Raw genomic sequence first — 26,274 nt, forward strand, 5'->3', positions numbered from 1 at the left:
TTATTTCAATGTCTTCAGACAATAAAACAAACAGAGAAACGTGTTTGTTGTTAGTGTTAGTTCACTATAAACTTGTTGATGTTCTATTACAGTTACATATAAAACTACACACAAAGTATTTATCCACTAATACCTGTACTGGGATCACTTGAGTTTGCATTTAATTAATTATTTATTTTTACTCTATAATTTTGTTATCAAGAATAATTTGAAACATGCTCAGGTACTGATTGTTACTTTTATAACACAACCACATTTGAAAGTATGAAGTATATTTTATGATGCTTGTCTAATTATTAGAGTGAAGAACAAACGTTTCTATTTTGAACAGTGTTACAAACAAATACAAGATAAAACTATAACAAATGTATTATTTTTAATTGAATTAATTACATTAAATTCAGAAATAAGGAAGACAATGTAATTCATATGTCGACAAATGATACGTGAATAGGTTTAGTTTCTCCCAAAATGTTCCTAATAGAATAATTCTGAACGTTATTGTGGCACAACAAATTATTCACGATATTAAATGATATACCAGTAAAACAAAGATTAATTCAGAAATACAGATATTTATTGGTTTCCTTTATATCTTTTTATTATAAGAATAGAGAGAAGTGAAGGTATTGAACACGTATATGTAGAAACACACATAACAACAATATTTGAAAATATAAAGTATCGTGGTTATCACAGAGTCCGTGAAGCGTCTTCGTCTAGGGACGTAAGGCCTAACGTGAACCTGAAACATGAAAGTAGATGTTGGTTAGGGTCGTTTCGTTCATGGTTGTCAGTGTTCATATGTAACAAATATATTTATAGAATCTTTATATGATATTATTTAGGTTTTAAATACTAAACAGTTCATATCTTTATAAATTAATTCAATAATACAATACAATAACAAACAAAATTATCTTAACTCAAAATTGTAAACAAACGAACGTTTTTTATTGTTTCACTCAATGAGTTTAACAGTAATGCACCACGTGTTCCTAATAATAATGTAATACTGGTGAAAAACATGTTCTTGATGTTAACTGTAATGGAATACTTTGTGTAACGATGATACATTACTTGGTATTGACAGTAGTGTACTGCACTCTTGGTCAAGATATGTTCATATATTCCAAACTGAGGTTGTTTTTCACATGCTACGAGCTGAGTAAATAACCAAGTAATAACAGCTAAGGTTGTGCATGAATGGACAAACATGTATTAATTGTTATTGTAGTTTGTAACTGTAACGTACAAAGTGTCACTTTGTGGTAAATTTATTATAATACAGTAATCCACCAGTTTGTATTAACAACTTGTACTAAGTATAATTAATAATAATGTACTATCTTTGTATTAACAATAATTTATTTTGTTTTAACAGTAATATACTACTTGATATCATCAGAACTTGGTGTTAACAATCACGTGTTTGTACACTGTTGAGTACGTGTAGTTTATTGTATTAATAAAATACTGTTCACTATTATGAACAATATTTCACGTATTCATCCTTCAACACAGATTATATTTTGATGAACTGTCTACCTTATAATATGAAAACTAATTTTCTATATTATTAATTTAGTCCTAATATAATTCGTGTTCTTCACTTCTAAACTTGGTTTCTAACTTGGTTTAGGAAAGTGATAGAATAATTAATAATAATAATTTTGTATAAATAATCTTAATTACATGATTATTACATTTGTTACTGATTTTCTGTGTATAATTTTAAATTTGAAATAATTAGGATCTTTATTGAAACTTAAATTGTAAGCCTACTTTAGAAACCTGAACAAGCATCCAAACAATCCTGTTCAGATTTGTACCGGTTTCCATTCCCTTTACAACCACCGTATATAAATGGTTCACATTGTTTGGTTCTTGTATTATAATTGTAACGTTTAAATTCTGCACGACATGGACCTGTTACTGGAGGTGATGTACAGTCCAGAAAGGGTCCTTTAGCTACAAAAAGAAAAAATTAATACCTTGATTGTATTTCTCACCACTAGAGGTATATCTAAAGATACTAGTGTTATTTTAATATAAAATATATTTATGTCTTAATGTGAAAAAAAAATATTGTACTGTTTATTGCCCAATAATTACTAGGGTATTTAAATTGTAATAAAAGAAGAAAACATTTCATTTGGGGCATAATGGTTAATCTGTCCCAACGAGATTCACTGTTCTTGGTTCCGAGACACCTTATAACCAAATACGTTTCGCATTTTTAGCTGTTGGTGCGTTATAAATGTTATAGTGAATCCCACTATTTAAGTAATAGCAACACCTTTAGGTGGTTTGCGTGCTCAAATTAAAAAACCCGGCAATGTCAGTAGTTTGCTGTTTAGTTCATTGTGCTCATAAGATGTCTCTTAGCACTCCAAACCAGAAAGTGGCTAAAAATGGAATATTGTAGACAGATAAAGTTACAATGTTTAGAAAACGTTATGTTTACAACAAAAGTATATATTTATTATGTATTTTATGGGTACAGATTTTATTGTTTTCGTTTGAGACTGAAGCATTTTAGTACCTTTTGTGATTACAAATAGAATTACCATAGCGTAATCTTTATAAGATATAATTTTAAAATACAGAAACTAATTAAAAGTAGAGAATTAGTCCGTTAGTATCATGTGAACATGTTAAAGTTACTGTCAAATATAACTTGATATTTCCAATAAACTTCACACTTAAACCTTAGAATTTATTTAATTTTATACTATTTTTTTTACCTTACATCTAACATTATATGTCTTTTTTATCAAATTATACATTAATTTATTTACCCTGATCTATCTAAACGTTAAGATGATATATATAGTACTACTTTCTGAAAGCATGTGTCGTCTTCACACTTGTTTGTTTGTTTTGAATTTCGCACAAAGCTACTTGAGGGCTATCTGCGCTAGCCGTCCCTAATTTAGCAGTGTAAGAAGGTAGCAGTGGAAGGTAGCTAGTCATCACCACCTACCGCCAATTTTCGGCTACTCTTCTACCAATGAATAGTGGGATTGACCGTCACATTATCACGCCCCCATGGCTGAAAGGGCGAGTATGTTTGGTGCTACCGAGATTCGAACCCGCGACCCTCAGATTACGAGTCGCACGCCTTAACTCACCTGGCCATGTCGAGCATAAGACAATAGTAGAGCAGAACAAAATAGTTCCTGTACATGAACAAGCTGATTACCATAAGACAATAGTAGAGCAGAACAAAATAGTTCCTGTACATGAACAAGCTGATTACCGTAAAACAATAGTAGAGCAGAACAAAATAGTTCCTGTACATGAACAAGTTGATTACCATAAGACAATAGTAGAGCAGAACAAAATAGTTCCTGCACATGAACAAGCTGATTACCATAAGACAATAGTAGAGCAGAACAAAATAGTTCCTGCACATGAACAAGCTGATTACCATAAGACAATAGTAGAGCAGAACAAAATAGTTCCTGTACATGAACAAGCTGATTACCATGAGACAATAGTAGAGCAGAACAAAATAGTTCCTGTACATGAACAAGCTGATTACCATAAGACAATAGTAGGGCAGAACAAAATAGTTCCTGTACATGAACAAAATGATTACCGTAAGACAATAGTAGGGCAGAACAAAATAGTTCCTGTACATGAACAAGCTGATTACCATAAGACAATAGTAGGGCAGAACAAAATAGTTCCTGTACATGAACAAGCTGATTACTTTCAATCTTTCTAATTTTTAAAGTATCTGCTTATTGAGTGAAAAGTAGTTATAGTTATAAATGAAAATGATCCGTACTTTAAAACAATTAACTTTTCAAAATGAAACTATACGTGATTGGTAGATATAAAAACCAGTGGATATGGGAGGAAGGATATTACGTAATTTCCGCAGAAAAGAAGAGATTGGTTCGATTCGAATATTATCTAGATTAACTACTTTGATCTACAGTAAAGATTACGAACTAAAATCGTGACATGATAGAAAGATACATACACACACACAGATATATATATATATATATAAATATATATAATTAGCTTGTTTACATGTTTTCCTAAAGAATTGGAACCTGTCAAGGCCAGGTGCTTGAGACATTCGACTCGTAATATGTAGGTCGTGGGTTCGAATCCCTGTCACACCAAACATGCTCGCTCTGTATGCTGTTGCAACGTTATGATGTGACGGTCAATTCCACTATTCATTGATAAAAGAGTAGCCCAACTTTTGGCGGTTGGTGGTGCTGAGTAGCTGCCCTTCCTTTAGTCTTACGCTTTTAAATTGGCGACGGTCAGCGCAGATAGCCCTCCTGTAGCTTTGCGTGAAATTGAAAACAAATCAGTCCCAAAGAATTACCAAACTTACCTGCAGTAACTGCGACGTACAACAAAATCCCAACAACGAACAACAATACTTTTCGAGACATTTGGATTGTGGATACTTACCCGTGGTGACGTTAACTCTTATATAGGAAGTTTCTCTCCGCTAACAATGTGGTAATTTACCTCACTAGGGAAAAACCCTGCTGTAATCACACTCTGTTTCATGGTCAGACAATACAGAATCCGAAATAGTAAAATGTATTCTCAGTTTTTATTATTTTTAGTTTGTCTGTCTATCTGTTGTACATTTTTCTTTCTTTCTTTTTCTTCCCTTTCTTTAAATATTGAAAACATAAAACCTGAGTCGTGTTCAAAATGTTATCGTGCAGTAATCTGATTTCTGTTACAATTAAACAAAATGTAGTTATGGGGAAGTGTTGTTAATCAGTTGTGTAAAAATACATTTCGGGGGCATATGGGTAATAGGCAGAATTTCAAGAGTTGGATAAATTCGACTATATAAACGGTTCCTTATTTCTATATGGTTTGTTATGTTGTGAAAAGTTATTTTTTGTTGTCCTTTAGTCTGATGAAAGGTTGGATTACAGGTTTTCCCTTCCACAATTCTCAACATTTCTGTTTATATCGTTTGCAGGTTTCAAGAATTATAAGGTAAAATAATATTTTTACACTTACAATGTGCACAGAATAAATAGCCCATTGTGTAGCTCTGTTCTTGAGTACGAAAAAACAAATACATACTGGTGACCTGATGAGCTTACTGTGTGTCTCGTTTCTCAAGATATTTATACATTACGTTAGGTGGCCTTGACAAGATTCGAACGTGAACCAGAGAGGGAAAATGCTGACGCCAACAAATCCTGTTTAAACATTTGTTTACTTACAAGAAGAAAAGTCGTGATGAATCCAAGGTTAGTTAAGCCTTACCAGCAGAGACAGTTCTCGTGGAATAATTATAAAGTGATTAATTGTTGCAACTAGATTAGTGAACCAGTCAGTTAAGACTGTACAGGCCCGGCATGGCCAAGCGCGTTAAGGCGTGCGACTCGTAATCTGAGGGTCGCGGGTTCGCATCCCCGTCGCGTCAAACATGCTCGCCCTTTCAGCCGTGGGGGCGTTATAATTCTACGGTCAATCCCACTATTCGTTGATAAAGAGTAGTCAAGAGTTGGCGGTGGGTGGTGATGATTAGCTGGCTTCCATCTAGTCTTACACTGCTAAATTAGGGACGGCTAGCACAGATAGCTCTCGTGTAGCTTTGCGCGAGATTCAAAAACCAGCAAAACAAGACTGTACATAGAAATCAAATCGATATTCCGAAGTATGAATAAGTTGTTTAATTCTGTTTATTACAACTGTAGTAGTGATTTCTTTTGATTGAAAGAAAAGACTACACAATAATATATCAAGGCAATTCCCACCTTAGGTATCAGAATCCGGTTTCATAATTACATACCTAAGGAGTGATCACTGAGCCACTAGGTGGACAAAACAATAGTTCAATACCATGGAAATTTTATAGCATGAACCACTCCGTTAATTTTATACTATAAACAGTCGGTTAATTCTACACTACAAACCAGTTTCTTCAAAGTAAGATAAAAGGATCATTCGAGTGTTACTGTTACATGAAGGATTGCCCAAATATTCTCTGCACTATTACTTCATCTGTGTTACAGTAAATACAATCACGTGTTACAGTAAATACAATCACAGTCAATAGGTTCTTATGTTATTGTCCCCTAGACCAGATACGTACATTCTTGTCCTATGTATTATTAATATTTCGTCACAATATATTCCTATTTAACGTACAATACGACCATGTACCCACCCATCGTTTTTAGTGTAATCAAATGTCTTCTTATTGTTTTCGACAAACATCTAATCTGGAAGACTCGGATGTCAACTGTTAACCAGAAAATCACCTCCCGAATATATTCCCTGTCAGTTAACAGGAACATCCTGAGGACTAAATTTACCTCTAGTTTTATATACTTAAAGGATTTGCATTTAACCTCGTAACGCATGTAGTCACATAGCGTGTTTCTCTGCTGCTTCCAACTTCCTTCAACAAGAACAAATTCTGGACCGTCAAGCAATTAAACACGTTTCTGATGTCATACCACAGGAAGTAAATACAAGCATTACCTTCTATAGTAGAAATCTTCCATTCTATATTTGTTCAAAACTGGTTTGAAGAGCAGTCTCTTTAGGTATCTTCTAGAACAGGTCTGGACTTTTTATAATAATAGTCCTGTTTATCATGATTTGTATGGACTTAAATATCGCTTTCATTGACACATTTCAGTGAAACCACAGCTCTCGACGAAGAGATTACAGTCCAAAAAGAATCCGTGCCATCATTCAACGGAGTTCGTCCATACAGGACCCAGCTTAGTAACAGTGTATAAAAGTCCCACACGTTCATTCTGTATCCACCCTTATCAACTCACCCAATATAATCATCTTACTGAACCAACCCTGACGTGGCTAGTGGTTTGATTCGCTAGCCCTTATCACTCCACACTTCGTGAATGCACTAGAGGAATTATGATCAATTTTCAGTTCTGGATCAGGCAAGAGTATCTACCTTATTGGCAGTGGGTACTACTGACTAGCTGCCTTCCCTGTAGTTTACTGACTAAGATCTAAGGACCGCAATATTCTCAGACCTATCTCTTTACTTCTAACAATTATTAGTTTCTAAGTTATCTACAGTTCTTACACTGTTTTAAAATACAATGGAAACCTCCTTACACACCAGAGTTTCATTATTGTGTAGAAATATTTCTGTGAACAATGTTAAGAACTTAAGTGGATATACATCTTCTAGTACAGTCAGAACTTAGTGGATATACATCTTCTAGTACAGTCAGAACTTAGTGGATATACATATTCTAGTACAGTCAGAACTTAGTGGATATACATCTTCTAGTACAGTCAAAACTTAGTGGATATACATCTTCTAGTACAGTCAAAACTTAGTGGATATACATCTTCTAGTACAGTCAGAACTTAGTGGATATACATCTTCTAGTACAGTCAGAACTTAGTGGATATACATCTTCTAGTACAGTCAAAACTTAGTGGATATACATCTTCTAGTACAGTCAAAACTTAGTGGATATACATCTTCTAGTACAGTCAAAACTTAGTGGATATACATCTTCTAGTACAGTCAAAACTTAGTGGATATACATCTTCTAGTACAGTCAGAACTTAGTGGATATACATCTTCTAGTACAGTCAGGACTTAGTGGATATACATCTTCTAGTACAGTCAGGACTTAGTGGATATACATCTTCTAGTACAGTCAAAACTTAGTGGATATACATCTTCTAGTACAGTCAAAACTTAGTGGATATACATCTTCTAGTACAGTCAAAACTTAGTGGATATACATCTTCTAGTACAGTCAGAACTTAGTGGATATACATCTTCTAGTACAGTCAGGACTTAGTGGATATACATCTTCTAGTACAGTCAGAACTTAGTTGATATACATCTTCTAGTACAGTCAAAACTTAGTGGATATACATCTTCTAGTACAGTCAGAACTTAGTGGATATACATCTTCTAGTACAGTCAGGACTTAGTGGATATACATCTTCTAGTACAGTCAGAACTTAGTGGATATACATCTTCTAGTACAGTCAAAACTTAGTGGATATACATCTTCTAGTACAGTCAGAACTTAGTGGATATACATCTTCTAGTACAGTCAAAACTTAGTGGATATACATCTTCTAGTACAGTCAGAACTTAGTGGATATACATCTTCTAGTACAGTCAGAACTTAGTGGATATACATCTTCTAGTACAGTCAGAACTTAGTGGATATACATCTTCTAGTACAGTCAGATATTAGTGGATATACTCTTTGTATTATAGTCAGGACGTAGTAAATACAGAAAGTATATTATAATCAGAACATTGTAGGTACACACCTTGTAATATAGTCAGAACTTAATGGATACATAAGTTGTAGTATAGTCAGAACTTAATGGATACATATCTTGTAGTATAGTCAGAACTTAGTAGATACATAACTTGTAGTATAGTTAGAACTCAGTAGGTACACACCTTGTAGTATAGTCAGAACTTAATGGATACATAACTTGTAGTATAGTCAGAACTTAGTGGATACATAAATTGTAGTATAGTCAGAACTTAGTGGATACATAAGTTGTAGTATAGTCAGAACTTAGTTGATACATAACTTGTAGTATAGTCAGAACTTAGTGGATACATAAGTTGTAGTATAGTCAGAACTTAGTGGATACATAAGTTGTAGTATAGTCAGAACTTAGTGGATACATAAGTTGTAGTATAGTCAGAACTTAGTGGATACATAAGTTGTAGTATAGTAAGAACTTAGTGGATACATAACTTGTAGTATAGTCAGAACTTAGTGGATACATAAGTTGTAGTATAGTCAGAACTTAGTGGATACATAAGTTGTAGTACAGTCAGAACTTAGTGGATACATAAGTTGTAGTATAGTTAGAACTCAGTAGGTACACACCTTGTAGTATAGTCAGAACTCAGTAGGTACACACCTTGTAGTATAGTCAGAACTTAGTGAAAACATAAGTTGTAGTACAGTCAGAACTTAGTGGATACATAAGTTGTAGTACAGTCAGAACTTAATGGATACATAAGTTGTAGTACAGTCAGAACGTAATGGATACATAAGTTGTAGTACAGTCAGAAAATAATGGAACATAAGTTGTAGTAAAGTCAGAATTTCAGGTATTTTGAAACTTTAACAGTGACGCACAAAACCACTGTTTGCTAGTTTTAGTAAAGTAGGTAGTGAAAACTGCACATTGTTTTGTTAATTATAGTGAAGTAGGTAGTAAAAACTGCACACTGATTTGTTAGTTATAGTAAAGTAGGTAGTGAAAACTGCACACTGATTTGTTAGTTATAGTAAAGTAGGTAGTGAAAACTGCACACTGTTTTGTTAGTTATGGTAAAATAGGTAGTGAAAACTGCACACTGTTTTGTTAGTTATGGTAAAGTAGGTAGTGAAAACTGCACACTGTTTTGTTAGTTATGGTAAAATAGGTAGTGAAAACTGCACACTGATTTGTTAGTTATAGTAAAGTAGGTAGTGAAAACTGCACACTGATTTGTTAGTTATAGTAAAGTAGGTAGTAAAAACTGCACACTGATTTGTTAGTTATAGTAAAGTAGGTAGTGAAAACTGCATACTGATTTGTTAGTTATAGTAAAGTAGGTAGTGAAAACTGCACACTGATTTGTTAGTTATAGTAAAGTAGGTAGTGAAAACTGCACACTGATTTGTTAGTTATAGTAAAGTAGGTAGTGAAAACTGCACACTGTTTTGTTAGTTATAGTAAAGTAGGTAGTGAAAACTGCACACTGTTTTGTTAGTTATGGTAAAGTAGGTAGTGAAAACTGCACACTGATTTGTTAGTAAGAGTAAAGTAGGTAGTGAAAACTGCACACTGATTTGTTAGTTATAGTAAAGTAGGTAGTGAAAACTGCACACTGTTTTGTTAGTTATGATAAAATAGGTAGTGAAAACTGCACACTGATTTGTTAGTTATAGTAAAGTAGGTAGTGAAAACTGCACACTGATTTGTTAGTTATAGTAAAATAGGTAGTGAAAACTGCGCACTGATTTGTTAGTTATTGTAAAGTAGGTAGTGAAAACTGCAAACTGTTTTGTTAGTTATGGTAAAGTAGGTAGTGAAAACTGCACACTGTTTTGTTAGTTATGGTAAAGTAGGTAGTGAAAACTGCAAACTAGTTTCCCTCACTTTAATCAGAAGAAGAAAACAAGAGATGGTTACGTTTTCAGATTACAGGCCTCTATAATACGATATTATGTCCAGGTAAGATATGTTTTCAACTCTTGATAAACTATTGTTCAACAATGCTTTGTTTTTCCCTCTCTTGAACCACATTGTTCAGATAATTGTTGGGTAAGACTAACAAGTTTTCTTGGAACAAAAGTATTAACTTTCTTTTTTCTTTGGAAAAATACAAATTTTCAACATACACGTGTAATAATTGTGACGTCTGACAAGCACATGTGGGATATTTGAGTTTTGTAGATGGCAGCACAGAAGCAGAAACCATGGGATGTCGCAACCTTTCGAAAAGGAACACTGAAGTATATGAGTGTGAGATATACTGACCTTCAGTGTTGTCCACTAAGTTTGAACCCTAGTAGCATGTTTGTCAAGAGTTATCAAAAACAACACACTTGCTACCCAGTAGATTACAGTAATTGGAGATGTGTATTGTAGTTCACAGAATACAATTCAGAATGTGGTACACACGGTTATGTGAACATATTCAACATACCATTTGCAGTACCAAGTGTCTGTTATATGTTGTATATAGCCTTTCTATTTATGTTCAAGAGCATTGTATCAACACATTAACCGTTAATATTATATGTTATCTAGCTGTGTGTAAAAAGTTAATTTTCCAGGTTTACTTGCTGCAAAATATTCTAGGCTCTTAATGTACCACAAACATGTTTAAGGGTCTCTGTCTCCATGAACAAGGTACAAGCCGTTATTGTGATATTAATCAAATATTAGTTTTGTTAAGTAGGTAGGTTTACAGTTTGTAACATTCCTGACGTACTGTAGATTATACGATAATAATTTATAACCTGTAGTTTACCGGAAAATGACATATAAACAGTAGGTTATTGGATAATGACATAGATTTTTTTTAGAAAACAATATATAAATTGTAGTTTATTTTATAACAACATGTAACCCACAGGTTATTGCATAATGTTGTATAACCTACAAATTATTGGACCGTTATATAACCTGCAGGTTATTTAATAATGATGTATAACGTGAAATATATCTGATAATAACATGTAACCTGTAATTTATTGGATAATGACATATAACTTGTAGTTTATCGGATAAAAATATATAAATTGTGGTTTCATAGATAACAATGTGTAACATTTAGGTTACTAAATGTGGATGTATAACAATTTTATAACCTGTTATATCCAAAAAGATATATAATCTGTAGCTTACTGGATAACAAAATATAATATGTAGCTTACTGGATAACAAATATAATCTGTAGCTTACTGGATAACAAATATAATGAGTAGCTTACTGGATAACAAATATAATGTGTAGTTTACTGGATAACAAATATAATGTGTAGCTTAATGGATAACAAATATAATCTGTAGATTACTGGATAACAAATATAATCTGTAGCTTAATGGATAACAACTATAATGTGTAGCTTACTGGGTAACAAATATAATCTGTAGCATACTGGATAACAAATATAATCTGTAGCTTACTGGATAACAAATATAATGTGTAGCTTACCGAGTAACAAATATAATCTGTAGCTTACTGGATAACAAATATAACTTGTAGCTTACTGGATAACAAATATAACGTGTAGCTTACTGAGTAACAAATATAATGTGTAGCTTACTAGGTAACAAATATAATCTGTAGCATACTGGATAACAAATATAATCTGTAGCTTACTGGATAACAAGTATAATGTGTAGCTTACTGAGTAACAAATATAATGTGTAGCTTACTGGATAACAAAATATAATGTGTAGCTTACTGGATAACAAATATAATCTGTAGCTTACTGAGTAACAAATATGTAGCTTACTGGATAACAAAAATAATGTGTAGCTTACTGAGTAACAAATATAATGTGTAGCATACTGGATAACAAATATAATGTGTAGCTTACTGAGTAACAAATATAATGTGTAGCTTACTGAGTAACAAAAATAATCTGTAGCATACTGGATAACAAATATAATCTGTAGCTTACTGGATAACAAATATAATGTGTAGCTTACTGAGTAACAAATATAATGTGTAGCTTACTGGATAACAAATATAATGTGTAGCTTACTGGATAACAAATATAATGTGTAGCTTACTGGATCACAAATATAATCTGTAGCTTACTGGATAACAAAATATAATCTGTAGCTTATTGGATAACAAAATATAATCTGTAGCTTATTGGATAACAAAATATAATCTGTGGCTTATTGGATAACAAAATATAATCTGTAGCTTACTGGATAACAAAATATAATCTGTAGCATACTGGACACCAAATATAATCTGTAGCTTAATGGATAACAAAATATAATCTGTAGCATACTAGATAACAAATATAATCTGTAGCTTACTAGATAACAAATATAATCTGTAGCTTACTGGATAACAAAATATAATCTGTAGCTTACTGAATAACAAATATAATATGTAGCTTACTGGATAACAAATATAATCTCTGGCTTACTGGATAACAAATATAATCTGTAGCTTACTGGATAACAAAATATAATCTGTAGCTTACTGAATAACAAAATATAATCTGTAGCATACTGGACAACAAAATATAATCTGCAGGTTACTGAATAACAAAATATAATCTGCAGCTTACTGAATAACAAAATATAATCTGTAGCTTGTTGGATAACAAAATATAATCCGTAGCATACTGGACAACAAAATATAATATGTAGCTTATTGGATAACAAAATATAATCTGTAGCTTAATGGATAACAAAATATAATCTGTAGCTTACTGGATAACAATATATAATCTGTAGCTTATTGGATAACAAAATATAATCTGTAGCATACTAAACAATAAAATATAATCTGTAGCTTAATGGATAACAAAATACAATCTATGGCTTAATGGATAACAAAATATAATCTGTAGCTTAAGGGATAACAAAATACAATCTATGGCTTAATGGATAACAAAATATAATCTGTATCATACTGGACAACAAAATATAATCTGCAGCTTACTGAATAACAAAATATAATCTGTAGCTTATTGGATAACAAAATATAATCTGAAGCTTATTGGATAACAAAATATAATCTGTAGCTTAATGGATAACAAAATATAATCTGTAGCATACTGGATAACAAATATAATCTGTAGCTTAATGGATCACAAAATATAATCTGTAGCATACTGGATAACAAATATAATCTGTAGCTTACTGAATAACAAATATAATCTGTAGCTTACTAGATAACAAATATAACCTGTAGCTTACTGGATAACAAAATATAATCTGTAGCATACTGGATAACAAATATAATCTGTAGCTTAATGGATAACAAAATATAATCTGTAGCATACTGGATAACAAATATAATCTGTAGCTTACTGAATAACAAATATAATATGTAGCTTACTAGATAACAAATATAATCTGTATCTTACTAGATAACAAATATAATCTGTAGCTTACTGGATAACAAAATATAATCTGTAGCTTACTGAATAACAAATATAATATGTAGCTTACTGGATAACAAATATAATCTGTAGCTTACTGGATAACAAATATAATCTGTAGCTTACTGAATAACAAAATATAATCTGTAGCTTGTTGGATAACAAAATATAATCTGTAGCATACTGGACAACAAAATATAATATGTAGCTTATTGGATAACAAAATATAATCTGTAGCTTAATGGATAACAAAATATAATCTGTAGCACTCTAGATAACAAAATATAATCTGTAGCTTATTGAATAACAAAATATAATCTGCAGCTTACTGAATAACAAAATACAATCTGTAGCTTATTGGATAACAAATATAATCTGTAGCTTACTGGATAACAAATATAATGTGTAGCTTACTGGATAACAAATATAATGTGTAGCTTACTGGATAACAAATATAATCTGTAGATTACTGGATAAACAATATAATCTGTAGCTTAATGGATAACAACTATAATGTGTAGCTTACTGGGTAACAAATATAATCTGTAGCATACTGGATAACAAATATAATCTGTAGCTTACTGGATAACAAATATAATGTGTAGCTTACCGAGTAACAAATATAATCTGTAGCTTACTGGATAACAAATATAACGTGTAGCTTACTGGATAACAAATATAACGTGTAGCTTACTGAGTAACAAATATAATGTGTAGCTTACTAGGTAACAAATATAATCTGTAGCATACTGGATAACAAATATAATCTGTAGCTTACTGGATAACAAGTATAATGTGTAGCTTACTGAGTAACAAATATAATGTGTAGCTTACTGAGTAACAAATATAATGCGTAGCTTACTGGATAACAAAATATAATGTGTAGCTTACTGGATAACAAATATAATCTGTAGCTTACTGAGTAACAAATATGTAGCTTACTGGATAACAAAAATAATGTGTAGCTTACTGAGTAACAAATATAATGTGTAGCTTACTGAGTAACAAATATAATGTGTAGCTTACTGAGTAACAAAAATAATCTGTAGCATACTGGATAACAAATATAATCTGTAGCTTACTGGATAACAAATATAATGTGTAGCTTACTGAGTAACAAATATAATGTGTAGCTTACTGGATAACAAATATAATATGTAGCTTACTGGATAACAAATATAATGTGTAGCTTACTGGATCACAAATATAATCTGTAGCTTACTGGATAACAAATATAATGTGTAGCTTACTGGATAACAAATATAATCTGTAGCTTACTGGATAACAAATATAATGTGTAGCTTACTGAGTAACAAATATAATCTATGGCTTACTGGATAACAAATATAATCTGTAGCTTACTGGATAACAAATATAATCTGTAGCTTACTGGATAACAAAATATAATCTGTAGCATACTGAACAATAAAAAATAATCTGTAGCTTATTGGATAACAAAATATAATCTGTAGCTTATTGGATAACAAAATATAATCTGTGGCTTATTGGATAACAAAATATAATCTGTAGCTTACTGGATAACAAAATATAATCTGTAGCATACTGGACACCAAATATAATCTGTAGCTTAATGGATAACAAAATATAATCTGTAGCATACTAGATAACAAATATAATCTGTAGCTTACTAGATAACAAATATAATCTGTAGCTTACTGGATAACAAAATATAATCTGTAGCTTACTGAATAACAAATATAATATGTAGCTTACTGGATAACAAATATAATCTCTGGCTTACTGGATAACAAATATAATCTGTAGCTTACTGGATAACAAAATATAATCTGTAGCTTACTGAATAACGAAATATAATCTGTAGCATACTGGACAACAAAATATAATCTGCAGGTTACTGAATAACAAAATATAATCTGCAGCTTACTGAATAACAAAATATAATCTGTAGCTTGTTGGATAACAAAATATAATCTGTAGCATACTGGACAACAAAATATAATATGTAGCTTATTGGATAAAAAAATATAATCTGTAGCTTAATGGATAACAAAATATAATCTGTAGCTTACTGGATAACAATATATAATCTGTAGCTTATTGGATAACAAAATATAATCTGTAGCATACTAAACAATAAAATATAATCTGTAGCTTAATGGATAACAAAATACAATCTATGGCTTAATGGATAACAAAATATAATCTGTAGCTTAAGGGATAACAAAATACAATCTATGGCTTAATGGATAACAAAATATAATCTGTATCATACTGGACAACAAAATATAATCTGCAGCTTACTGAATAACAAAATATAATCTGTAGCTTATTGGATAACAAAACATAATCTGTAGCTTATTGGATAACAAAATATAATCTGTAGCTTAATGGATAACAAAATATAATCTGTAGCATACTGGATAACAAATATAATCTGTAGCTTAATGGATAACAAAATATAATCTGTAGAATACTGGATAACAAATATAATCTGTAGCTTACTGAATAACAAATATAATATGTAGCTTACTAGATAGCAAATATAATCTGTAGCTTACTGGATAACAAAATATAATCTGTAGCATGCTGGATAACAAATATAATCTGTAGCTTAATGGATAACAAAATATAATCTGTAGCATACTGGATAACAAATATAATCTGTAGCTTACTGAATAACAAATATAATCTGTAGCTTACTAGATAAAAAAATATAATCTGTAGCTTACTGGATAACAAAATATAATCTGTAGCATACTGGATAACAAATATAATCTGTAGCTTAATGGATAACAAAATTTAATCTGTAGCATACTGGATAACAAATATAATCTGTAGCTTACTGAATAACAAATATAATATGTAGCTTACTAGATAACAAATATAATCTGTATCTTACTAGATAACAAATATAATCTGTAGCTTACTGGATAACAAAATATAATCTGTAGCTTACTGAATAACAAATATAATATGTAGCTTACTGGATAACAAATATAATCTGTAGCTTACTGGATAACAAATATAATCTGTAGCTTACTGAATAACAAAATATAATCTGTAGCTTGTTGGATAACAAAATATAATCTGTAGCATACTGGACAACAAAATATAATATGTAGCTTATTGGATAACAAAATATAATCTGTAGCTTAATGGATAACAAAATATAATCTGTAGCACTCTAGATAACAAAATATAATCTGTAGCTTATTGAATAACAAAATATAATCTGCAGCTTACTGAATAACAAAATACAATCTGTAGCTTATTGGATAACAAATATAATCTGTAGCTTACTGGATAACAAATATAATGTGTAGCTTACTGGATAACAAATATAATCTGTAGATTACTGGATAACAAATATAATCTGTAGCTTAATGGATAACAACTATAATGTGTAGCTTACTGGGTAACAAATATAATCTGTAGCATACTGGATAACAAATATAATCTGTAGCTTACTGGATAACAAATATAATGTGTAGCTTACCGAGTAACAAATATAATCTGTAGCTTACTGGATAACAAATATAACGTGTAGCTTACTGGATAACAAATATAACGTGTAGCTTACTGAGTAACAAATATAATGTGTAGCTTACTAGGTAACAAATATAATCTGTAGCATACTGGATAACAAATATAATCTGTAGCTTACTGGATAACAAGTATAATGTGTAGCTTACTGAGTAACAAATATAATGTGTAGCTTACTGAGTAACAAATATAATGCGTAGCTTACTGGATAACAAAATATAATGTGTAGCTTACTGGATAACAAATATAATCTGTAGCTTACTGAGTAACAAATATGTAGCTTACTGGATAACAAAAATAATGTGTAGCTTACTGAGTAACAAATATAATGTGTAGCATACTGGATAACAAATATAATGTGTAGCTTACTGAGTAACAAATATAATGTGTAGCTTACTGAGTAACAAAAATAATCTGTAGCATACTGGATAACAAATATAATCTGTAGCTTACTGGATAACAAATATAATGTGTAGCTTACTGGATAACAAATATAATCTGTAGCTTACTGGATAACAAATATAATGTGTAGCTTACTGAGTAACAAATATAATCTATGGCTTACTGGATAACAAATATAATCTGTAGCTTACTGGATAACAAATATAATCTGTAGCTTACTGGATAACAAAATATAATCTGTAGCATACTGAACAATAAAAAATAATCTGTAGCTTATTGGATAACAAAATATAATCTGTAGCTTATTGGATAACAAAATATAATCTGTGGCTTATTGGATAACAAAATATAATCTGTAGCTTACTGGATAACAAAATATAATCTGTAGCATACTGGACACCAAATATAATCTGTAGCTTAATGGATAACAAAATATAATCTGTAGCATACTAGATAACAAATATAATCTGTAGCTTACTAGATAACAAATATAATCTGTAGCTTACTGGATAACAAAATATAATCTGTAGCTTACTGAATAACAAATATAATATGTAGCTTACTGGATAACAAATATAATCTCTGGCTTACTGGATAACAAATATAATCTGTAGCTTACTGGATAACAAAATATAATCTGTAGCTTACTGAATAACGAAATATAATCTGTAGCATACTGGACAACAAAATATAATCTGCAGGTTACTGAATAACAAAATATAATCTGCAGCTTACTGAATAACAAAATATAATCTGTAGCTTGTTGGATAACAAAATATAATCTGTAGCATACTGGACAACAAAATATAATCTGTAGCTTAATGGATAACAAAATACAATCTATGGCTTAATGGATAACAAAATATAATCTGTAGCTTAAGGGATAACAAAATACAATCTATGGCTTAATGGATAACAAAATATAATCTGTATCATACTGGACAACAAAATATAATCTGCAGCTTACTGAATAACAAAATATAATCTGTAGCTTATTGGATAACAAAACATAATCTGTAGCTTATTGGATAACAAAATATAATCTGTAGCTTAATGGATAACAAAATATAATCTGTAGCATACTGGATAACAAATATAATCTGTAGCTTAATGGATAACAAAATATAATCTGTAGAATACTGGATAACAAATATAATCTGTAGCTTACTGAATAACAAATATAATATGTAGCTTACTAGATAGCAAATATAATCTGTAGCTTACTGGATAACAAAATATAATCTGTAGCATACTGGATAACAAATATAATCTGTAGCTTAATGGATAACAAAATATAATCTGTAGCATACTGGATAACAAATATAATCTGTAGCTTACTGAATAACAAATATAATCTGTAGCTTACTAGATAAAAAATATAATCTGTAGCTTACTGGATAACAAAATATAATCTGTAGCATACTGGATAACAAATATAATCTGTAGCTTAATGGATAACAAAATTTAATCTGTAGCATACTGGATAACAAATATAATCTGTAGCTTACTGAATAACAAATATAATATGTAGCTTACTAGATAACAAATATAATCTGTATCTTACTAGATAACAAATATAATCTGTAGCTTACTGGATAACAAAATATAATCTGTAGCTTACTGAATAACAAATATAATATGTAGCTTACTGGATAACAAATATAATCTGTAGCTTACTGGATAACAAATATAATCTGTAGCTTACTGAATAACAAAATATAATCTGTAGCTTGTTGGATAACAAAATATAATCTGTAGCATACTAAACAACAAAATATAATATGTAGCTTATTGGATAACAAAATATAATCTGTAGCTTAATGGATAACAAAATATAATCTGTAGCATACTGAACAATAAAATATAATCTGTAGCTTAATGGATAACAAAATACAATCTATGGCTTAATGGATAACAAAATATAATCTGTAGCATACTGGACAACAAAATATAATCTGCAGCTTACTGAATAACAAAATAGAATCTGTAGCTTATTGGATAACAAAATATAATCTGTAGCTTATTGGATAACAAAATATAATCTGTAGCTTTTTGGATAACAAAATATAATCTGTAGCTTTTTGGATAACAAAATATAATCTGTAGCTTAATGGATAACAAAATATAAACTGTAGCATACTGGAGAACAAATATAATCTGTAGCTTAATGGATAACAAAATATAATCTGTAGCATACTGGATAACAAATATAATCTGTAGCTTACTGAATAACAAATATAATATGTAGCTTACTAGATAACAAATATAATCTGTAGCTTACTGGATAACAAAATATAATCTGTAGCATACTGGATAACAAATATAATCTGTAGCTTAATGGATAACAAAATATAATCTGTAGCATACTGGATAACAAATATAATCTGTAGCTTACTGAATAACAAATATAATATGTAGCTTACTAGATAACAAATATAATCTGTAGCTTACTAGATAACAAATATAATCTGTAGCTTACTGGATAACAAAATATAATCTGTAGCTTACTGAATAACAAATATAATATGTAGCTTACTGGATAACAAATATAATCTGTAGCTTACTGGATAACAAATATAATCTGTAGCTTACTGGATAACAAAATATAATCTGTAGCTTACTGAATAACAAAATATAATCTGCAGCATACTGGACAACAAAATATAATCTGCAGCTTACTGAATAACAAAATATAAGCTGTAGCTTGTTGGATAACAAAATATAATCTGTAGCATAATGGACAACAAAATATAATATGTAGCTTATTGGATAACAAAATATAATCTGTAGCTTAATGGATAACAAAATATAATCTGTAGCTTACTGGATAACAATATATAATCTGTAGCTTACTGGATAACAATATATAATCTGTAGCATACTGAACAATAAAGTATAATCTGTAGCATACTGAACAATAAAATATAATCTGTAGCTTACTGGATAACAATATATAATCTGTAGCTTATTGGATAACAAAATATAATCTGTAGCACACTGAACAATAAAATATAATCTGTAGCTTAATGGATAACAAAATACAATCTATGGCTTAATGGATAACAAAATATAATCTGTATCATACTGGACAACAAAATATAATCTGCAGCTTACTGAATAACAAAATATAATCTGTAGCTTATTGGATAACAAAACATAATCTGTAGCTTATTGGATAACAAAATATAATCTGTAGCTTAATGGATAACAAAATATAATCTGTAGCATACTGGATAACAAATATAATCTGTAGCTTAATGGATAACAAAATATAATCTGTAGAATACTGGATAACAAATATAATCTGTAGCTTACTGAATAACAAATATAATATGTAGCTTACTAGATAGCAAATATAATCTGTAGCTTACTGGATAACAAAATATAATCTGTAGCATACTGGATAACAAATATAATCTGTAGCTTAATGGATAACAAAATATAATCTGTAGCATACTGGATAACAAATATATTCTGTAGCTTACTGAATAACAAATATAATCTGTAGCTTACTAGATAAAAAATATAATCTGTAGCTTACTGGATAACAAAATATAATCTGTAGCATACTGGATAACAAATATAATCTGTAGCTTAATGGATAACAAAATTTAATCTGTAGCATACTGGATAACAAATATAATCTGTAGCTTACTGAATAACAAATATAATATGTAGCTTACTAGATAACAAATATAATCTGTATCTTACTAGATAACAAATATAATCTGTAGCTTACTGGATAACAAAATATAATCTGTAGCTTACTGAATAACAAATATAATATGTAGCTTACTGGATAACAAATATAATCTGTAGCTTACTGGATAACAAATATAATCTGTAGCTTACTGAATAACAAAATATAATCTGTAGCTTGTTGGATAACAAAATATAATCTGTAGCATACTGGACAACAAAATATAATATGTAGCTTATTGGATAACAAAATATAATCTGTAGCTTAATGGATAACAAAATATAATCTGTAGCATACTGAACAATAAAATATAATCTGTAGCTTAATGGATAACAAAATACAATCTATGGCTTAATGGATAACAAAATATAATCTGTAGCATACTGGACAACAAAATATAATCTGCAGCTTACTGAATAACAAAATAGAATCTGTAGCTTATTGGATAACAAAATATAATCTGTAGCTTATTGGATAACAAAATATAATCTGTAGCTTTTTGGATAACAAAATATAATCTGTAGCTTTTTGGATAACAAAATATAATCTGTAGCTTAATGGATAACAAAATATAAACTGTAGCATACTGGAGAACAAATATAATCTGTAGCTTAATGGATAACAAAATATAATCTGTAGCATACTGGATAACAAATATAATCTGTAGCTTACTGAATAACAAATATAATATGTAGCTTACTAGATAACAAATATAATCTGTAGCTTACTGGATAACAAAATATAATCTGTAGCATACTGGATAACAAATATAATCTGTAGCTTAATGGATAACAAAATATAATCTGTAGCATACTGGATAACAAATATAATCTGTAGCTTACTGAATAACAAATATAATATGTAGCTTACTAGATAACAAATATAATCTGTAGCTTACTAGATAACAAATATAATCTGTAGCTTACTGGATAACAAAATATAATCTGTAGCTTACTGAATAACAAATATAATATGTAGCTTACTGGATAACAAATATAATCTGTAGCTTACTGGATAACAAATATAATCTGTAGCTTACTGGATAACAAAATATAATCTGTAGCTTACTGAATAACAAAATATAATCTGCAGCATACTGGACAACAAAATATAATCTGCAGCTTACTGAATAACAAAATATAAGCTGTAGCTTGTTGGATAACAAAATATAATCTGTAGCATAATGGACAACAAAATATAATATGTAGCTTATTGGATAACAAAATATAATCTGTAGCTTAATGGATAACAAAATATAATCTGTAGCTTACTGGATAACAATATATAATCTGTAGCTTACTGGATAACAATATATAATCTGTAGCATACTGAACAATAAAGTATAATCTGTAGCATACTGAACAATAAAATATAATCTGTAGCTTACTGGATAACAATATATAATCTGTAGCTTATTGATAACAAAATATAATCTGTAGCACACTGAACAATAAAATATAATCTGTAGCTTAATGGATAACAAAATACAATCTATGGCTTAATGGATAACAAAATATAATCTGTAGCATACTGGACAACAAAATATAATCTGCAGCTTACTGAATAACAAAATATAATCTGTAGCTTATTGGATAACAAAATATAATCTGTAGCTTATTGGATAACAAAATATAATCTGTAGCTTAATGGATAACAAAATATAATCTGTAGCATACTGGATAACAAATATAATCTGTAGCTTAATGGATAACAAATATAATATGTAGCTTACTAGATAACAAATATAATCTGTAGCTTACTAGATAACAAATTTCATCTGTAGCTTACTGGACAACAAAATATAATCTGTAGCTTACTGAATAACAAATATAATATGTAGCTTACTGGAAAACAAATATAATCTGTAGCTTACTGGATAACAAATATAATCTGTAGCTTACTGGATAACAAAATATAATCTGTAGCTTACTGAATAACAAAATATAATCTGTAGCATACTGGACAATAAAATATAATCTGCAGGTTACTGAATAACAAAATATAATCTGCAGCTTACTGAATAACAAAATATAATCTGTAGCTTGTTGGATAACAAAATATAATCTGTAGCATACTGGACAACAAAATATAATATGTAGCTTATTGGATAACAAAATATAATCTGTAACTTAATGGATAACAAAATATAATCTGTAGCTTACTGGATAACAATATATAATCTGTAGCTTATTGGATAACAAAATATAATCTGTTGCATACTGAACAATAAAGTATAATCTTTAGCATACTGAACAATAAAATATAATCTGTAGCTTACTGGATAACAATATATAATCTGTAGCTTATTGGATAACAAAATATAATATGTAGCATACTGAACAATAAAATATAATCTTTAGCTTTATGGATAACAAAATAGAATCTATGGCTTAATGGATAACAAAATATAATCTGTAGCATACTGGAGAACAAAATATAATCTGCAGCTTACTGAATAACAAAATAGAAGCTGTAGCATACTGGAGAACAAAATATAATCTGCAGCTTATTGGATAACAAAATATAATCTGTAGCTTACTGGATAACAAAATATAATCTGTAGTATACTGGATAACAAATATAATCTGTAGCTTAATGGATAACAAAATATAATCTGTAGCATACTGGATAAGAAATATAATCTGTAGCTTACTGAATAACAAATATAATATGTAGCTTACTAGATAACAAATATAATCTGTAGCTTACTAGATAACAAATATAATCTGTAGCTTACTAGATAACAAATATAATCTGTAGCATACTAGATAACAAAATATAATCTGCAGCTTACTGAATAACAAAATATAATCCGTAGCTTATTGGATAACAAAATATAATCTGTAGCATACTGGACAACAAAATATAATTTGTAGCTTATTGGATAACAAAATATAATCTGTAGCTTAATGGATAACAAAATATAATCTGTAGCATACTAGATAACAAAATATAATCTGCAGCTTACTGAATAACAAAATATAATCCGTAGCTTATTGGACAACAAAATATAATATGTAGCTTATTGGATAACAACATATAATCTGTAGCTTAATGGATAACAAAATATAATCTGTAGCATACTAGATAACAAAATATAATCTGTAGCTTACTAGATAACAAAATATAATCTGTAGCTTATTGGATAACAAAACATAATCTGTAGTTTACCGAATAACGGTATATAATGTGGTTTACTGGATAGCTGTATATCACCCGTGGCTCACTGGATAATTATACATATATTGTCGATTATCGGATAACAATATATAACCTGTAGGTTATTAGATAATAAAATATAACATCTAGGTTATTAGATAACGATATGTAAGTTCTAGTTTATTAGAAAATGATATATAACCTATAGTTTATTGACTAACAACATATCACTTGTAGGTTATTAGATAACTAAGTTTGTCACTGCCTGTTACTTCTTTTATTCCCAAGACAAACGATGTAATATAAAAAAATAAATGACTCTAAGTTAGTTTCATATTGTCTACTATTAGAAATCTAAAATAATCTATCAAAAGGAATGATATGTTCCTTTATAAATCTACTGAACACGTGTTTGTTTAGATACATCAAGTAAGGAAATTAGACAGAACAATGTATCAGCTTTTTGTAGTGCATCATGTTACGTATTTCCGGGAAACTTTCATCTTCCGTGTTACAGAATCAATATGTATATTATTGGTATTCCAACTACATGAATGTACCTAGAGTTGTTGGTCTGATGTTAGTGTTATAAATATACATGTTGTGTACGTTGAACGTTTTTAAGTTTCCACAGTTTTAGCAAGTAGTGTTTTAGTAACTGTAATATATATATATTCACGTTCAATATACTACAGTATAAATACCTCGAAATGCAAAATGTTTATACAGAACAAAATGAAAGGAAACTGTATTAAACAAACCTGAACAAGCGGTCAAGCAGTCTGCTATTGTTTTGTATCGGTTTCTATTCCCGCCACAACCACCATAAATAAATATCCTGCACTGGTGGCTGTATGTATCATGGTAATACCTAGGTAAATAGGCCTTACAACGTCCTGAATCAGGTGGAGATTTGCAGTCTTTACCACGATCTGTGACGGTATCAAGCAATCTCTGTTATTACTGTATAGATTACGTTTGATAAACTTTAGGTGGGCAGTCACTTAGTATAATAATTGTTTCATGACAAGCATTTGTACTTATGACACTTAACCCTAATATTGATTAATGTTTTCAAATTTCACATTTCGGGAATCCTGGAATACAGTTATTTTTCAGTGTTATTCAAGAGTATGAAACTTTAAAATAATTAATAATTGTATTGTTTTACGGTTATAACAGAAATGAATCTTACAGAAGACGTAACAAAAGAGAACTATACCTGTGGCTAGTGAGAAGCTAAGTGACGTCAACAAAAGAAACAAAATCACCTTTCCAAACATTTTTGTTCGTTTGTCTCAACTGATGGACATGAAATAGCTGTTTATTCTTGGTGGCTGTCTTTTGTATTAAATTTATCAGTAACGAACACGATGCTTCCCAGAAACACCTTGATAACAAATAGAAAGTAACAGTCACGTGACCTTATGAGGTTACTTATCGTCTGAAGAAAGCAGGACTTTCATTTTTACAAGTTTTACTGACTGGTTTCACTTAAGCTATTGAGTTATAGACAATAGAAGTTACAAAGTTACTTTTATCACGTGTTTTAGGCCTCTCTTGTTTTTATATTTATTTAAACGCTTTCTTTAAGAAAATGTAGAACTAATGAGATAAGTAAACATAATTTTTATTCGTCATGACAACACAAAATAGAACTGAGTTAGAATGAATTTTCCTTTAATAACAATTTATATATATTGTAAAAATAAAGGTATTGATTTATTTTGTTGTGGTTGTTACTAGAATAAGATAGTTACAGTTGTTAATGTAACACGTAACAAGGTTGAAATAAACTCAGATAAATCAGTCAGTTAGTCATCTATTCATTCAGCGATATATTCAGCGTGAGGTCTTATAACTGTAAAATTCA

The 26,274-nt window shown here is 29.9% G+C and overlaps 1 protein-coding gene across 3 annotated transcripts; it reads right to left on the reverse strand.

Annotated features, from left to right (window-relative positions):
• Positions 1 to 359: 359 nt before the first annotated feature.
• LOC143226652 (proteinase inhibitor-like) lies at positions 360 to 25,836 on the reverse strand. Of its 3 annotated transcripts, none has more exons than XM_076457885.1 (3): positions 25,624 to 25,836; positions 25,163 to 25,333; positions 360 to 745 (listed from the first exon to the last, which is right to left on the reverse strand). In XM_076457885.1, exons 1-3 carry the CDS (start codon positions 25,682 to 25,684, stop codon positions 735 to 737), a joined length of 243 nt encoding a protein of 80 aa, XP_076314000.1. In that variant the 5' UTR covers positions 25,685 to 25,836; the 3' UTR covers positions 360 to 734. The 3 variants fall into 3 exon arrangements, with proteins under 3 accessions (XP_076314000.1, XP_076313998.1, XP_076313999.1); XM_076457883.1 differs by lacking the exons at positions 25,163 to 25,333; positions 25,624 to 25,836 and adding exons at positions 1,795 to 1,971; positions 4,364 to 4,561; XM_076457884.1 differs by lacking the exons at positions 25,163 to 25,333; positions 25,624 to 25,836 and adding exons at positions 1,786 to 1,971; positions 4,364 to 4,439.
• Positions 25,837 to 26,274: the final 438 nt, after the last annotated feature.

The sequence above is a fragment of the Tachypleus tridentatus genome, chromosome 9 (genome assembly GCF_004210375.1).
Source record: "Tachypleus tridentatus isolate NWPU-2018 chromosome 9, ASM421037v1, whole genome shotgun sequence".
In the NCBI taxonomy this organism is placed as follows: domain Eukaryota; kingdom Metazoa; phylum Arthropoda; class Merostomata; order Xiphosura; family Limulidae; genus Tachypleus; species Tachypleus tridentatus.